The 18,750-nt window shown below is 40.1% G+C and overlaps 1 protein-coding gene across 1 annotated transcript in view; it reads right to left on the bottom strand.

Annotated features, from left to right (window-relative positions):
• PKD2 (polycystin 2, transient receptor potential cation channel) overlaps positions 1-18,750 on the bottom strand; it is a 54,064-nt gene that overhangs the window by 16,452 nt on the left and 18,862 nt on the right. The window contains exons 3-8 of the mRNA XM_078445926.2: positions 17,810-17,943; positions 15,703-15,953; positions 10,845-11,069; positions 8,469-8,697; positions 4,006-4,173; positions 924-1,105 (exon numbers count right to left, since the gene is read on the bottom strand). Of these exons, the coding sequence (XP_078302052.2) occupies positions 924-1,105; positions 4,006-4,173; positions 8,469-8,697; positions 10,845-11,069; positions 15,703-15,953; positions 17,810-17,943 (1,189 nt within the window). The remainder of the gene's footprint in view (positions 1-923; positions 1,106-4,005; positions 4,174-8,468; positions 8,698-10,844; positions 11,070-15,702; positions 15,954-17,809; positions 17,944-18,750) is intronic.

Genomic DNA, 18,750 nt, shown 5'->3' with positions numbered 1-18,750 from the left:
TACTTTTGTGCTAAATACATTATTTCCATTTGGTTAAAAAGAAAACACAATAATTATTAGATGACTCATAAAGCAACCAGTTACAAGAATTTAATCCATAATCTGGCTAAAACATGGATGGTTAACTCTAAACTTCACCATGGTCACCCTGGGTCTGAATTTAAAACCTCTTTAAAAAAAGACTTTGAAAGATAGCCAAAATTGTATGCATTCAAAGATCCAATATCCTCACACGCTCTCAAAGTGGTGTTGAGTGGCCGTGTGTTGCCAATGCTGGGGTCTTAATCAGTAAAATCATTTCCCTTTCCGACTTCCATCGAACAGCAACATAATTTGGTATCCCCCAGCACAAAAAGCCCTTTTAACTTCTATTATCATAATCCTCTTCTCCTTTCCTGACTGACTTCTTTCCAAATGGCGTGGAAATGTAATACTGGTTATTTTTTTTTTAGTCTTAATATCATATATGAGAACTTTGGAAAAGGACAGAAAATTCCTACATCAGTTTGAGTTTCTCGTAGAATATTAGAAATACTATTTTTTTTCTAGAAAATAACCTGAAGTTTAAAATACATGGCAACAATATTGAATAAGAATGAAAATCTAGGCAAATGGTCTCTTAAAAGCTACCATTGGCATTTGGTGCTAAGAAGACCTCTGTCTTTGTAATCATATTGGTTTACTGTAGCTGTTCTACTATCTCTTATGACTTTAGAGTTGCTACCTTAAGTTTATCAGTATTATACATTGCCATCTTTACATTGGTGGGTAATTGCTTCTGGGAAAGATAATTAATTCTTATTTTTAAATAACTATTTAAAACTACTTGGTGGTTAAATAGCAACCATAAAGATTTCTTTATCCTTGAGGAGGCAAGGACGGCTCTGATTAAATTTTTCTTTTATAATTTCATATATACTTACATACAGTCTTGGAAGGTACTGAAGTCATCAACCTGAGTGCCAAAGACAAGGTATGCCAACTGAGCATATGCTAAGAAGATGATGAAGAACATAATTGCAAAGCCAAAGAGGTCTTTGGCACATCGAGACATGGTTGTGGAGAGCTGACTCATGGTCCTGTTAAAGTTGATGAATTTGAAGAGCTGTAAGAGAGGGAAGATATCAACAGATGAATGGGTAAACAGATATAGTATATACACATAATGGAATATTACCCAGCCTTACAAAGGGATAAAGTTTTGATCCATGCCACAACATGGATGAACCTTGAAAACATTATGCTAAAGTGAAATAAGCCAGACATAAAAAGACAAATATTGTATGACCCCAGTAACATGGGGTAGCTAGAATATGAAAATTCATAGAGACAGAAAGTAGAATAGCGGTTACCAGGAGCTGCAGTGAGGCGGGAATTGGGAGTTAGTGTTTACTAGATACAGTTTCAGCTGGAATGATGAAAAGTTCTGGAAATATATATGATGGTTGCACAACATGGTGAATGTAACTAATGCCACTGAATTGTACACTGAAAAATGGTTAAAGTGATAAATTTTATGTTAATGTGTATTTTACAACATTTTTTAAAAAGTTCATTATTTATTTTGAGAAAGAGAGAACAAGCATGAGTGGGGGGATGGGCAGAGAGAGAGGAAGAGAAAATCCCAAGCTTCCCAACATTTTTTTAAGAGAGAGAATAATGACTTGCTTTTGTCCCCAAACCCAGCAACTTCTATTTTCTCATTCAAAAAGTACTTGTTGAATGCCTACCATGTGCCAGGCACTATTCTTGGAGTTGCAAACAGCAGTGCACAGAACAAAGCTCATCCCCTGATGTTGCTTACATTTTACATGATGGTTACAATACAGTAAAAATTGGTTTAAATCATAATTAAGATGATTAGTGATATTTTTACCCCAAGAAAGATTGAGATAAAAGAGGAATGGGGAGGGGCACCTGGATGGCTCAGTCAGTTGAGCATCTGACTCTTGATTTCAGCTCAGATCATGATCTCAAGGTTCATGTGATTGAGCCCCACATTGGGCTCTGTGCTGATAGCACACAGCCTACTTGGGCTTCTCTCTCTTTCCCTCTCTCTCTGCCCCTCCCCTCCTTGCTGTCTCTAAATAAATAAATAAATAAATATTTTTAAGAAAATAAATTAAGAAGGAAAAAAACCAACAAGTGAAAACTAGTTAAAAAAAATCCCTCCAGGAAATATTCATCGCATGTTATTAACTGTCATTTATTGTTTAGCAATGATGTGTCAGGTACGGTGGAAAGAGCAATGTACACTGCCTCAAGTCTTTGCAATGATTTAAATATTGGTATTCTACCCCCAGGTGTCAGCCAGGGCTCAGAGCCAGCCGTCTAGCCCAGCGCTATCTGACTGCCAAATCATATTAAGCATTTCTGTAAACGAGGCACTAAGGATGTCTGTTCAGGATGTTCCTCACAGCCCAGGGGCATGACAACCTATGGCATAAGTCTTGGGGGAAGAACGCTGGGAGGACACATCAGAAGTCAAGTTGCAATCCCTGCCTTAAAGAACTTAATGGTTCTTAAAGTTTTGGGAGAATGTTTACAAGCAAAACACTAAATAAAATGCTCAACCTGAGGGACACATTGAAAAGGAATCTCTAGAATTTTACTTAAAGAACTCTTACAAATTGTTTCTGGCCACAATAAAATTTTTTTTGAGGGTTGTGGTAATCACATTTCTTTATGTAATTCCCATTAGATTTGGATTATTATTACTATTTTATGATAAAGGTTTGGTGTATTAGTGGTGGTTTTTCCTGAACAAGCATGTAACTAAATAAATAGGAAGAGAGGATGAGATCTATATCCTCTGATAAATCTCAGGCCTTTCAGGTGTGAATACCAATTCAGGAAAATAAATAACTGCTGGTGACTACCTTTTAGAACAGTGCTGTTCAATCAAACTTTCTGACATGATGGAAATGTTCTTTATTTCCATTGCCCTATATAGTAGCCATCAGCTATATACAGACATTGAGATCTTAAAATGTGGCTAGAGTGACTGATGAACTGAATGTTTAACTGTATGTAATTTTAATTAATTAAAATTTAAATTTCAATAGCCACTTGTGGGTAGTAGCTATTGTCTTGATAGCAGAATGATAGAATTTCACAAGGGACAGCTGGGGAGCTACCCCCATTATTACTAAAATTTTATGCATCTCCAGAATTGAGGCTCATTTGTGTATGAAATGCCCTAACCTTGCACACACATGGAAATGCACACTGTTTTGGAAAAGGAGATGAGTCATAAAGGTACTACTCAGAAGTGTATGTATTTGTCCCAACCTCAATTCTAGGTAAAGCCATATGGCCATATGGCCTCCACCTGGGAAAGAGACAATTCTTCCACAGATCATTTCCAGTGCATCTCTCTGTCCCTCTCCATTCTCCCCAACTTGTTCTTAGTTCCCTTTCCTTCACGTAGTCACCCGATATCAGGTAAAACCCAACCTGTCCCTGTGTTAGTGTAGCTGAGGGCCACAGACCCAAAGGACACTGAGAAGGTGTCTTATTGCATTTGTGAAACAAATCTGCAGGGACTGGTTTTGCAAAACCGCAGGTAGTAGGAAGCATCATACACAGTTAGATGAAAGATCACATGAATCCTGCTAGCTTACTTGTAAAATATGAAGCAGCTTTGGCTGGCATTTGAATTTAACCACAAAAGCACATTCAAGTCCTCCAACATTTTGTGTGACTCATGTTAATAAAAAGAAGGGAAAGGGGCACCTGGATGGCTCAGTCGGTTAAACGTCCAACTTTGGCTCAGGTCATGAGCTCACAGATCATGAGTTCGAGTCCCATGTGGGGCTTTGTGCTGATAGCTCGGAGCCTGGAGCCTGCTTCAGATTCTGTATCTCCCATTCTCTCTGCCTCACCCCCGCCCCCACTCTCCCTCCCCCCTCACTCAAAAATAAATAAACATTAAAATTTATTTTAAATAAAAAAAGAAAGGGAAAAATATTATTGAAAATCCAGAACATGAACTTTGTAAATTACCTTAATCCAGACAAAAAATACTATGACAGCAGCTATATTGTTGAACTGTATTTGCCAGTATGCCAGATGTTCAAAGTTGGGAAAAGTATTTTGATCTTCTAGAAACTGTAGTAGCACCTCCACATTTGATGTTCTATATATGTTAATTCCTATAGCTACCACTGACAGCTGGAAAACAAAAGATTTATATATTATTACAGTGTTTTAGAAATATGCAACTTACCTTAAAATGACTATTTTTTCTTACCCATGTATTACTCCTAGGGCTCAGCAATTTACTTATCCAAATCACTCATACAAATGTTAAATGCTGAGCACAGCCATAATACAAGTAAAACAATAAGCTGCTTGCATTCCCTTTGCTAGCAACAGAAATCCAATAAATGCACGTGTCCATGTGCACAAACACATGAGAGATGTTGCTGTATTACAAAATCAAATTCAAATAGGATGCCTTGTTTTTTCTGCCACTCTCATTTAAATCACTTTCCACCCTTCTGCTTTCTCAGCCCCATCTTGCTTTTTTTTTTTTTTTTTTCCAGTTGCCAGCCATCCATTCCTTCTACTATTTAACAAATACATAGTGGACATCTACGTATACAGCACTGTGCCAGGGGCTAAGAGGAACAAACAGAAGTAAAATGCACAAACTCTGTTCTTAAGAAACTTACACTCTGGTTCAAGACCAGGTACACACACAAAAATAAGCAACCCAAAATCCTACTAAGGAGTTGGCATTGTACAACATAAGGTGAAGGGTAAAACAAGACATTCTAAAAGGGGTGCTCGAAGGAAAAAGAATATGCTTGGACTTAAAGGATGGTGGGAATGATGGTCAGAGAGGGCTCCAGAAGGCTTGCAGTGGGAATATGTGTGAGCCAAGGGTTTCCCTCTTGTTTCTGTTCCTTAACCCATGACCATGCAACTTTCCACATTTACTTCAGTTCTGGGCCTACAACATTGGTCCCTACATGCATCCATCATCACTGGATTAAGGTATATGTATGGAAAGTGCTAGGGGTTAACCATCACAACCTGGGCTTCCTAATGGGCTCTGAATCCACAGCAGGTGTGCTGTCCTAGGTGCTGAGACCCTTACTGTCCATTCCTTCTCTCTTCTCATGAATGATGGTCAAAGACCACTTCATTAGCCCTTCCTGAGATGGCTTCTTGATCATGACTCCAGGTGATTATCATAGCAGAAAACTGCCTGGATGCCAATCTTTACCATCTTTTGTTTTCTGTGAAGGACTTCCAGAGCAAATCTTGTATTTTTGTGCTGGTGGTAGGATTATTTTCTTTGAGCTCTCTGAATACACTGAAAATGTTTCTCTATGTTGACTTAGTTGAGAGGGAAGGGTTGACTGACTGAATAACAATAGCCCTTTACCCAGCTCTCACTAGGTATAGTTGCTTTGGTCATTTATACAATATCAATATCATATCAATATACTAAATTTCCTTGAGATGTTTTCTTCAAAATACAGAATGAGAGAAAAGATGAGAAAAGAGATTTTGTAAGCATTTGAGTTATGTCCTGAGTTTTCTCTGGGATTGTCATCCTTATCTACGAAAGAACTTTCCTTCCTTAACATAAGCTTCATAAGGGCAGGAGTTTGGGCTGTTTGGTTCTTTCCTATATCCCCAGTGCCTAGAACAATGCCAGACACATAGCAGGTGCTCAGAAAATCTTTGTTGAATAAATTAATAATTATCACCCTTGAAACCTACCAATCAACAAAATTATTTGAATTTAGACTTTTTAACAGTCTTCTTTTTTCAATAATTCCACTAGTTTTGAAAGACTATTGTTTAGGTCAAACGGTTGACTAAATTAAGTCTATAGATTTCAAAGTCTTTGATGGAAGAAACAAAAGGAAAACACAAAAAATGATTTCAGAGTGGTTCCAAGATGTTGTAATTATATTTATCACATAATTACTTTTCAAGTTTCGGGTGTGCTTTAGCACATTTGGGCCAGATAAAATGAAAACACCTTTGCTTTTTTCATGGGGTTGAAGGTCCAGTGGAGCACAGGGCTTGTTTTGGGGATGAGCAGAAAGCATGCCCTTATTTCTGCAGGGTCAGAGAAGGTTTCAAAGGAGAAGTAGGATTCCAGTAGCCCTTCCTTGTTCTTTACAAAAGCACACTGTCTGAATTATTGTCTTGGCAGTACTAAGAGTTAAAAAAAAAAAAAAAAAAAAAAAAGAACAATAGCACAGTGAAGCAAGTTTTCAAAGAAATACTTGCAAAATCTTGTGGCTGCTGAGCCAAAGAAACTATCCTTAATTTCCATGACATCATCAGTTATTTTCTCCAAAGCAGGTACAAGGCGATTCACTTAGGTGTGGGAATAAAATATTAAAACTTCTATCCAAGTGAAAAGAAAGTGCTAGAATTCTATTTGTATTTATTTTTAACCAAATCTTTCAAATTTTATGTTGTGAATGTTTGTACAAGTGTATACACACACACACACGCTACAAATATATGGAATACATTAGGGTGTGTTGTCAAAGTTTTCACTTATAGGTGTACATAATCAAAAAGGTTGATTGCCACTGACTAGTCTTTTGTTGATATTAAAGGTATTTGGTTAAAACCCAAACAAACCTGCCACTAACTAGCATATTATCACACTTTTACCATTATTCTCAATGACCTAAACTATAAATATACCCATATAAACTAAAAAAGCAGGGTTTGCAACCTTGGAGTCCCAAACAATAATTGTTTTCTAGAATAGTTTTCAATGTAGATAGACTGCACTCTTCCATCATGTAGTACAGAAATATTTTGAAAAATTCTTCCAGTCTCATGGCCTTTCCTCCCTCCTTAAATAGCGAAATGTCTTTGTTACTCTGTTATTATTAATGTATTGAGAATCTGGGGATCAAGAGCTTACCTACAGGAATTGTGTGATGTGACACAAGCCATTGTGCATCAAGGTTGAATGGCTTCCACACAGTATTCTGGAGGAATTCTTATTTTAAGTAAAAACCCTTTATGAAGAGCACATGCATGTAGCTTGAGAGGCAATAGAAGAGTGGCTAAGAGGGTTATTGTGAGGATTAAACATACTTCTGTATATGAAAAGCACCGGGAACTGTGTCTGACACACATAACTTCTAAAGTGTTAGTGATGATGATTATTATTATTGCTCGTGTTAATATTTGTGCAGTATATATCTATATAGTTCTTTTCAATGTCTTAAGCATTCTTTTATTCAAACATGAGGATTTTTTTCTATGTTTAAAACATATTAATAACATACTTCAGAAAATATTTTTCCCTATTTTGCCAACTAATTCTAGTGATGATCTGATAATGACTTGATGTAAATGCTTCACAAAGCCCAAACGAATTTTTGGTTGCTGGGGGCTGGGGGAGAATAGTGGCCAAGAAGTAGGGTAACAGAAAAGGGCACCCTGATAGGATAATGCATCACTTAACTGAGATTTCAGAGGGGCATCTCTATCATCAGACGGAGGATGATGGTGGAAAGGACGGACTTTTAGGCATGTAACAATTAAACATGTCTTTATATGCTTCAATGTGTAACAGGACTCGGCAAAAGATTACACATTCTCATTGATGGGAGAAAAGTTTGCAAAAATGCATTTCTCTACGGAAGCCCCTGGAAGGAAGTGATTAAGCTGATGTGGAAGGGAAACCATATTGAACAAGTGTAAGAAGTTATAATAGAGTCAAGGGCACGCAGGGGATCTACAAGGTGTCATAGTCTCGACTCTATCCTAGCTGCCTTCTGGTTTCTTGCACCTGATACAGAAAACGTTGATGGTCCCTCACCTGTATTTTGTACACTGTGGACTATTTTCAGGAAGTTTTAAACTACAAGGAAATTTTCTCTACCACCCCAAATATTTTCTGGATGCTTCTTCTTGCTCTAACTTTACATATGTGCAGAAAAATACAAATTAATTTTTGTTAGCAGTTGAAGAAAAATATAATTAACAAAAACCAGAATAGACAAAACATTGTTTTCTGTGTCCCATCTCATATGGCATGCCAAAGCCAAATGTGAATTACTAAGTTATTCTTTTTTTATGTCTTGGAACTTGTGTGTATCAGCACATAGCGATCACTTTAATTTTTTTTCAAGTTTATTTATTTATTTAAAGTCATCTCTTAAAGTGGGGCTCGAACTCACAACCCTGAGATGAAGAGTCGCATGCTCTTCCAAATGAGCCAGCCACATTATTCTGGTTATTTGTGTGGCTAATTGATAGCTTATTATAAATACCTCTCCACTTCTATATTCAGAAGGGTTACTCATACAAAATGAGAAAATAATTGGTAACACTTAAGTTGATATATAGGAAAGAGAACTTTTAGATTCTCCTTCAGGAATATCAGGATCCACAATACAGAGGAGATAGATCAAGGACTCTAACATGTTTTTATAACAGAGTACGGAATTTTCTATTGTTCTCAAACCTACCACAACAATCACAACATCCAGACAATTCCAGAAACTTCTGAAATAGTGTAGCTTGTGAATGCGAATTTCCAGTATCTCTTCCACCACATAGTAAAAGATAAAAAAACAAAAGATAATCTCACAGGCTGCCAGGAAGAAATCAAAAGTCGTGACATAGCGGATCAGCTTTACAGGCTGAAATTGCCAAGATGGAATCACACCGCCTGTTGCTGGAAATTCAACCAATAACCTGCATTGCAATAAGAACAGTTAAAACAGTAACAAAACAACAACAACAACAACAACAACAACAACAACAACAACACATGGATGCAGCCAGGAAAGGACATCCATCTACTCTGTCCCTGTACTAACAGGTCCTAAAATTGTAACCACAAGTCACCTCAAACTAGTGGCAGAATATTTTTGATCACAGCTAATAGCTGTGTTCTTGTACAATTCTGTGCCCCCAAAGGAACAAGGCTCCCCAAGTCCTCCTAAAGAGATTATTCCTCCTCAGTTTCCCCTTTACTTTTCTGTTACTTATACTGCTCAAAATGCTCTATAGTTCTTTTTTTTTCAAACAAGAAGGATGTTTCTTGCCAACTTCCCATTTTATAGGTGTCACACTGAGAGAGTTAAATGATTCACTTAATGGTGCAGTTCCCCTATCAAACTAGAAATAGAATATCTACCTCCTTAATGTTAAGATTCTGAAAAGACCTTTAGTTAACTACCAGGTGTAACCTTCTCTTCCGTTACAGGATGCATAGCCACACCCAGAGCCTGAGTATCTAAGACTCAAGCATGAGCAATAATCAGGTCCAGGCAGAGACAATGGTAAATTAGAACTGGTCAAAGAAGTATGAAAATTTTTCCTTCCTCTTCACTGTCAATCACTGTTTTTTGTTTTTTTCTCATTTGATGTGTTGGAGACCAGGGGCAATAAACAAAAACCTGGGAGAGCAATACAGAAACAGCGAGCCTCGTTATAGCCTCAGTGTAAATGTGGAAGGCAGAAAGTAGCTTGTGTGTGTGAAGTAATCTCTTTTTGTCCTGTTCTGGCCCTGCATCTGTTAACTTCTCCAGAAACGTAGGCAGCAACATACAGAAAAGAAGTAATTGCCTTGACAATATTCACTCTTAAAGTATGGGAAGGAAGTGAAAGACATACTCAAGACCTTCTATAAATAGATATTTCCTTAAATGTCAATCAGAGTTGACTGCCTGAGTTGACTGTTTTTTTCCTCTTTCTATTTGCCCTGAAATCATTAGGAAAAGTTCAATAATAATTGCAATCATTATTCAATCATTTCTAGTAATAGCTGTTATTTGACTTAATGTGACATCATTTCCTGTGAAAGTTGTTAAATAAGTGGTCTGGGAAAATCCAACTGGCCTTGTAAAGCAGATTTGAGTTTAGCCTCAAAAATGATCACAAAATAAGGATATTATGAGAATTTATGCTTCTTATTTGGTAGGTATATATATGTGAAAGTAAGTCATGTCAGTGATGTCTGGGTGTTGCTGACACATTCACCAGGAGGATTAAAGTGGGTGAACTCTGACTCTCCCTTGCCTTGTTCTGCTTTTTTCTTTTTTTATAGCACATATTACCTTCTAACCTACTATTTGTTTCTTTTGTTTATTGTTTCTTGTCTATTATCTATCTCCTCCTGGTTTAACACAAGCTCTGCTAGAGCAGCTATCTTTATTTTGTTCACTGATGTGGCCCAAGTGCTGAGAACAGTACCTGACACATATTAAGTGTCCAATAAATGTTTTCTGAATAAGTGGATGAATGAACAAGAGGCCCCAGACAAGCCAGTAGGTCTTTGTTAGTTTCCTCACTGCTAACCAATGTGACCATGATGGCAATGTCACAGGATCTGTAGAAGGAATTTTATGTGCCTTTGGTGAATCTCAGTGTTAGCAGGTACCTGGGTATCCTACCAAACCTAGGCATACCCTCTGACTACCGTGCTTGTGTTCTGATAGCATGGGCATCATTTGAGAGTGGGAAGCTCAGGGAAATGAGTCACTGTTTGATAGCAGAGGCCGTGGTAACAGAGTATATAGCATTGATCATCATTATAATGAGTAAGAAGAGATGTTAGCAAAACACAGTGCTTTTTTTCTGAGAAGGTTCCAGCTTTGGGATAAACCTGGACCAGTCTTAAGGTTCTTTCCAACTCATAATATTCTAGGATTCTAGTTCCCTTTCCCCAAATATATTTATCCCACTGAGCCTTTGGTTTTCACCCTTCCCTTGCTGTCAGCTCTGATCTTTGGTAGTCCTTTAGCCAGCCGCAGGCAATGATCTCCTGGTCTATCTCAAGACTAGGATATACATACAAAGACACTGAGGTGGGAGGGACCAGCGCCCTTGGTACACACCTGATCACACAGAACAGGTTAATGTTGGCGTTGTATACCGAAAAGTCAATAAAAGTTGCCCTGGTTCCTCGGTCCAGCCAGACATTGTTCTTGAGGCTAGCGACCTGAGCGGCTGTCTCCTCTCTTGTTCTTGACAAATCCAGGTAATAGCCAGCTCCACTATAGGTTGCAATCATTCCCCAGTGGCTACTCCCATTCAAGTCTTCTTCACTCGTGTATATCCAACTAATTAAAACATGAAATGAAAACAAAACAAACAGATAAAATCAGTGGAACACTTGTGGCATTTATAAAGATAGTTGGGGGGCGCCTAGGTGGCTCAGTCGATTAAGCATCCGACTTCAGCTCAGGTCACGATCTTGCAGTCCGTGAGTTCGAGCCCCGCGTCAGGCTCTGGGCTGATGGCTCAGAGCCTGGAGCCTGCTTCCGATTCTGTGTCTCCCTCTCTCTCTGTCCCTCCCCCGTTCATGCTCTGTCTCTCTCTGTCCCAAAAATAAATAAACGTTAAAAAAATTTTTTTTTATAAAGTTAGTTGGTTCCTGGTGAGATAGAGTATGTAATAAATAAATGTAAGTCTTATCAAGCTGGGTAATGTGCTTGGAGTAGTGCTTCATAAATGTCTTTCTTTCTTTCTTTCTTTCTTTCTTTCTTTCTTTCTTTCTTTCTCTCTTTCAGAGAGAGCACAAGCAGGGGAAGAGCAGAGAGATAGAGAGAAGAGAGACACAGAGAGAGAGGATCCCAAGCAGGCTCTTCACTGTCAGTACAGAGCCCAATGTGAGGCTTGAACTCACAAACCAAGAGATCATGACTTTGAGCCGAAACCAAGAGTTGGACACTTAACTGACTGAGCCACCCAGGTGCCCCTAATTTTCTTTTTAAGTTTATTTATTTAGTTTGAGAGAGAGATAGTATGTGAGCAGGGGAGGGAGAGAGACAGAATTCCAAGTAGGCCCTACACTGACAGCACAGAGCCAGATGTAGGGCTTGAGCTCACAAACTGTGAGATCATGACCTGATGATTCAATCCCTTTACACTAAATCTAGCCAAAACCTAGAACCAGAGGCTTAACCAACTTAGCCACCCAGGTACCCCCTTATTTAATTCTTATACATTTATTATCCCCCTTTTAGGTATGAGGGCCCTGAAGCTTAGTGAGGTCAATTCAGTCTCGATGCTTTTGAAGGTATTGTCAGGAACCTACACCAGGACTGTCTCTAGAACCTGTGCTATTAGCCCTTAGTTTATGTAGCTGCCTTCCCTGGGTAACTATACTCAGGGGCTAGATGACTCTATGCTCCCAGAGAAAACTGCAGCCAAGAAGTACAAGTTCATCAAGTACCACTGTTGGCAACTGAACTAAACAAGACTCCACAGGGCATTTGGGTGTTTAATCCACAAGTATTGAGAGAGGCTTTCTTAGGAACCAGAGGCTTCTTTCGCATTAACAGGGATATAAAGATGGACCAAGTTCCTTTCCCTCTCACATTTATAGTAAGTAGGAAGATAAAAGTTGTAATTAAACAATTAAAATACAAGGTAGATGGATGATAAATCCAACAGAGAAGTATAGAGAAATTGCTCTGGCAGATCCTTGTCTGGGGTCCGGCAACAGCAAAGGTGCATAGAGAAAGCTTTGGGAAGAAGCCACAGCAGACCTGGGCTGTGAAAGATAAACAGGATTCAGGCAGGTTTAAGTGGATGAGAAGGGCATTTTCAAGCCTGAGCCAGGTGAGGCCGGAGAAGTACAAGGCATCCAGCTGGTAGTTGAGTTCAGCTCCCATATGATGAAGAAAGAAACGTTGAAAGGTAGACTGTGGTCAGATTGTGAAGAGCAAGCACGAAGGAGTCACTGAGGGAAGGTTTCTGAGAGGCACTGAACGGAGTTCCTCCGGTGGCTGCAGGAAAGACTGGAGTGGTGAGGAATAGACACCTCATGTGCAGAAAAGCTGCCATAGCAGGTCTGAGATGGCCCTTTATTCGGAAGGCCTGCTTGCAAGATTGGGCCTTGGCTGCTCTGAACCTTGACTGATAAACAGCTCCCTATATTGACATAAAACTTTGATACATAAGAGTGGCTAACTGTGCCTAGCCTGTCTGTACAAACACAGTGGCTTATGCTCAACACCTTCTTTCCTCCTGGGAGTCTGGGATTTGGGTACATGCCAGGCAGTGGCTGCCTATGTGACCAGAAGCCGATAAATACCTCAGGCAGTGAGTCTCTAATGAGCCTCTCTGACAGATATTGTTGGGACTCGTTACTGGAGGAATTCGGCATGTCCTATGGGACTCCACCAGGAGAGGACTTTTGGAAGCTTGCACTTTGTTTCCTCCAGACTTTGCCCCACACGCCTGTACCTTCTTCTGCTTTTGCTTTTATCTTTTCACTGCATTAAACCTTAGCCACAAACATGACTAGATGATAAATCCTGTGAATCCTTCCAACAAATCCCCGAGCCAGGGTGTGGGCCTGGGGGACCTAACACAGCTCAGTTAGCAGTCCCTGCAATAGGCCAGACATGATGAGGCCTGAGCCAGATCAGTGATAGGAAGATAGGAAGACAGACAGGAAGGACAGAGATAGGACACTGCAGTGACCGTCAGAAGAACTTGGCCTCTGATTTGGAAGTTGGGGCAAGGGAGAAGTGACATCTGAAAAATGATTGGAGGCTCTTTGAATAATGCAAAGGAGAACAGACCCGATAAGAAAGTGAGGAATTCAGTTTGGTCAGACTGAATTATAGGAGCTGGTGGGACATTGGTGGGATATAGTGTTATTTTTTGTTTTCTGTCACTAGAACACAAGCTCTGTGAAGACAGGGGATTTGTTTCTGTTTTGTTTCTTGCTGTTTTGTTGCCCTAGCCAGCACCAAGGGCGTTTCTAGAAAAAAGAGACCTCACTGGGAAAATGCCTGGCACAAGTAAACGCTCGGTACATTTGATGAAGAAATGATAAATTATCAAATAGGGATGAGAGAGGAAGTCAACTGAGTGTCAAGGGAAAAAATGTACAGAAAGAAAAGATCTGAATATAGAATGAACGTAGGAATAAGACAGAAGTGGGAGGGGTTAAGAGGAGGATTACAGAATGAAGGGAACTCAAGCATCACTCTCAGAAGTCACAAGAATGAACAATCAACACCGCCAAGTTCTGCAGAGATGCCAAATGGGATGTACATCAAGAATGGGTCAGTGGGTTGGCAAACTCAATAAATCCACTGGTGGCTTCCAAGAGAGATGTCCAAAGCACAGGTTTAAGCTTTAAGGGGTGAATCAATGGTAAGGAAATGGACGTGGCGAGTGAAGGTTATTCTTGCCGGAAGTTTGGAGTTCAAGGGAAGGAGGAATGGGAGTAATTTGAGAATAGGGCAGAATCAAGGGGTGGTTTAGACACATGGCAGTCCATCCATGGTGGATGGACATCACCCACTCACCCATGCCTCCAGCAGACATTTACTGAGTAGCTTCAGACAGCAGGCAGTGCTCAAGGCTTTGAGAATACAGCAGTGAACAAAATACAGTCCCCACCCTCAAGAAGCAGGAGTGCTGATAAGGAGCTGATGGTGGCAAGGAGCCACCCTAACAGTGTAATTAATAGAGAAGAAGCAATGTGGTTTAGTAGAAGAAACATGGGTTTTGGAGTCAAGCTGGTTTAAGTGCTGTGACACTTTGGGTAAGTGAGCTTCAGTTTTTTCATCTACAGAACGGAGATGACACCTATTTTCAGAGTTGTTTTGTGAAAAGCAGATGAGATAATGCATGAAATCCCTTCTTAAGTAGCGTCTGGTAGTGGCTGTACCCATTTCTCTCACTAATGATATGAAATTGAGTAAAATATTAGACAAAGTACCATAGTTTAAGGGCAGGAACTAGAAAAAGGAGCAGTAGACAAAATCATTACCAAACCTGGAAGAAATGTCTTTGGGATGATTCAATCCCTTTATGCTAAATCTTCTGACGTTTACCTAGTTTGTTCCTTACGGACCCTGGGACTAAATAAAATATGCATCGGATGATAAACAAAGAATCTGATCATTGGAGAGCTGTTTGCCCCCACAGTATAATTGACAAATCTGGAGTGTGGGTGTCTCAGTTCCCAAGAAAGGGATCTAGGGGAACTGATAGAATTAGGTTAGAAAAGTTTAGAAGACACTTCTAACCATAATGACTCACTCAGGGGCAGTGACCCTAAGAGGGCCACCTTGGGACCGCTTGAGAGATCTTCTCAAATCTTTATAGTAACTACCGTAATTCTAAAAGTAATGACTATCCTCCCTTAACACACAAGATATTTTAAGTATGGTTACAAAAGAATACCAAAAATCCCTGCAAATACCCACAATGACAATACATACTCAACATCATAAACACATCTTTGAGAGGACAGGCTTTAAACCAGACAAAAAACTGCCTCCCAAGCTTATTAGACACTTTAAATAACTGTACTATGAACAAAGATATATTTGTAAATTCTAGTAAGATGAGAATTTCTGTACCAGAATAATTTCCAGTAATAACCTAGTGAATTATATCAATGGATCTAGAAAAATAGGAACGAGGCATCTTAAAAGAAACCACCAAAGGCCCAGATAGCCTCTTTCTTGTGGGCCATGTTTCTTGTGTCAACAATTTAGCCTGTTGAAATATTTGTGTGCAGAAATTGAAGGGGGTAAAAAGTAGAGAAAACCTGAGAAACCAAAAGTCAATTTGGCCATCGCCTCAAGTGTAAGCACTGAAGGCTCACTTAAAGCATCTTCTCCTTGGTTGGGGTTAGAGAATAAATGATGAATGAATGAATGAATGAATGAATGAATGTCAGTGAGAGGCAAGGACACATGGCAACGGGGCACAGACACTTACGCCGTTCCATTTCTTGGACCGAACGGAGCCCTGTCTTCACTACTGACAGAGTAGACATCATAGCACTCTTTAATCTCATCTCTCAAGTCCTGGGGGATAGAACAGGACCCGTTCCTGACTTTGAGCTGCCGTATACGTGGTACGCCTAATAGGAGGTTCTCGTAGTAGATGAAGCTTCGGTTGTCGGCGTCAGTATTGTTGCTGGGTTGTGTCTTCCAGTAAAGCCCATCCAATAAGGCACCTTCTGTGAACTGAAAGTGAAGGAAACATTTAAAAAAATTTTTTTTAACGTTTATTTATTTTTGAGAGAGAGAGGGACAGAGACAGAGAATGTGGTGGTGGGGGGTGATGGCGCAGAGAGAGAGGGAGACACAGAATCCAAAGGAGGCTCCAGGCTCTGAGCTGTCAGCACAGAGCCCAGTGAGGGGCTTGAACTCACGGACCATGAGATCATGACCTGAGCCAAAGTTGGACGCTCAACGGACTGAGCCACCCAGGTGGCTTCACCCCGTGAAGGAAACATTTTTGAAAAGTTCTTTGAAAAGCTCCAAGCTTAGCGGCTTGCTTTGCACTTTCCTGGAATGTTTGCATGACCAACAGTTTGGCAACTCTGTGAACATGGTAGCATGACAAGAGTGGGTTTCTCTGTCAGAAAGATTAGGGTTGGATCTTGCTCCCCTGCTTACTAGCTGTGAGGCCTTGAGCAGGATCCAACTTCGAGCCAAGGTTCCTGTATCTATAATACTCATTAAAAATATATATATATCCATTTTTTTATATGGTTGCTACCCTTGGTGCCTAGGACTAAAGGTGGGGGGTGTGGTTTACATAAATCCACAACTGTGATCATTTTACTTTTCCCTTATTAAAATAACATCCCACATAACCATGGTTCCAAACTTGCTTGGAGAGGAAAAGACTACAGTTTTGATTACCAGTCTGCCATCTGGTGGATCTTTTAAGTGTCTGGACTATTTTGTCACATTGTGAACTCTAACTGCCCCTGCCCCTGCTTTACCATGGAATTGTGTATATGTGAGAAGTCTCTCATTAGTGTGCCTGTAGGGAAGAAGAAGCTGTTTCTCAGTGTCTTATCCTTATCAGACAATCAAAAGAGATGGATTGTTTTGCTCTGTTGAGGTGGGGAGAGATTCATATTATACAAGAGTGGTTTTGGATGCCAAGTATTTGGATGCCAAGATGTGTAATACACTCTAATTCCTGATGCCTAACTAGGCATCAATATTAATGGGTCCACATGGTCCAGTTTCCTCTATCTTTACAACCACCAGCTCTGACCCCAGCATTAAGTAAAAATTTTAGAAAGCATCTCTGCAGGAAGAAACAATTGTTTCCTTTCCAATTTCCCTTCCAATTTTCCTAGGTTCTGAGCACCATACCTCCCAGATCAGTTTAACATTTTTCCTATGGTATCACTCATAGCTTATCCTCTGCTACTATGTTGGATCTTGTGCAATTTGGGAAGGCTGGATTGAGTTTCACATTAGAGATCTCTGAAAGAAAGTGCCTGCCTTATATCAGGTGCTGTTCTAGAGTATATGCCATCGTAAACAAGGAGACAAAAGACAAAACAAAAACAAACAAAAAAGCAAGACTAAATAACCAGATTTTGCCCTTATTAGGCTGTATATCTAGGAGATAGTCAACAGATATTTATTGAATCAAGAATGGATGAATGAATTATAGACTAGGGTGAAGAAGTTCCTGTCAGGCTAGAAAAAAAGTCCATTTTTCATACTCCCTAGCCATGTGTAAGCATGCTGAGTCTTAGTCTCCTCATCTACCACCCGGGGCACAACATTAGCACTTACCTTGTGTGGTTACTATGGCACTAAAGAAGGTAAAGTATGAAACATTCAACATGCTGCAAGAAACATACAAGATTCTCAACTGGACCATAACTTCCAACAACTCACCATAACCTACATCTCACTCGGTGTTAGGCACATAATGGGTCCTATATATACTGGTGAATTAATTTATGAAGCCAAATGAATAATTTTCAGTGATAAAGAGGTACTTTGAAAGTCATTTACAAAAACAAAACAAAAAACAAAACAAAAATAGAAAAGTCATTTGTAAATACCTTCCAGAAGTCTTCCATTGAAGAAAGAGTTTTAAAGTTTGTTTTCTCTGTTTTGGACACTGGGGTGTCCAAGAAGAGTTGCGACATTATCCGGGTGTAGTAGTACACACTGGAACTCATCATCCCATAGGTCACTGGAACACAGAAAGAGCCACATAAACCCTGTGAGGGAACCCACACACTTACTAGGACACTCCCACTGAATGGGTAGGTATCCACAAACAGTCTGCTCTGTCCCTTGCCTTCCTTCCCTTCACCATTCTTCTAGGATCTCTCCCTAGCTCTCAAGCCTATAAAAGAAATAAATTAACATTGGCTTATGTGAAACAAAACTGGCTTACTAAAGAGCATTAAGTTAAGATCAAGTGCCTTTACTTGACATCTGGGACATGGCTATTCAACTTCATCTCCCCCTCCCCACCCAGATCAGCCCCTCAACACAGGGAGGCTGATCTGCATGGGTTCCTACTGAAGCCATGCTGAGTGTCTCGTCCTGAGGCTGTGCATGTGCTGTTATTCTCTCTACAATAAAACGGGCAGGCGATTCTCTGTTTTACATCAATTCTCCACCCTTCTCTGTTCTGCATACTGTGGCTGACCTCTACAGATTGTACCATGTAGGCTCCCTTGACCTTTGACATCCCATGCATTTGGCCCATAGGGGGTGGAACAGGAAATGGGGGGGGGGGGTGCTGAGGAAAAAGAGATTGGGTTTGTTTCCTCCACCCCTCCTCCATTCCCTCACCACCTGGATGCACTTTGGCAGGGGACCGTCTAACCTTGGCCATAGTTGCTGGGGGAATCTCTCCTCCCACAGCCATACTGGGTTCATGCCATGCCACTCCCTCCCCTTGTCCCCTCAGGCCTGGAGGTGGTAACTGTTCTGAGGGCCTCACTCCCCTTGTTGGTTCCCATAACCCTGCCCCACCTTTGGACATAGT

This window comes from Panthera onca, chromosome B1 (genome assembly GCF_046562875.1).
Source record: "Panthera onca isolate mPanOnc1 chromosome B1, mPanOnc1 haplotype 2, whole genome shotgun sequence".
NCBI classification, from domain to species: Eukaryota; Metazoa; Chordata; class Mammalia; order Carnivora; family Felidae; genus Panthera; species Panthera onca.
Note: the sequence above shows the minus strand (reverse complement) of the source record. Positions and strands in the feature narration are given on the sequence as shown.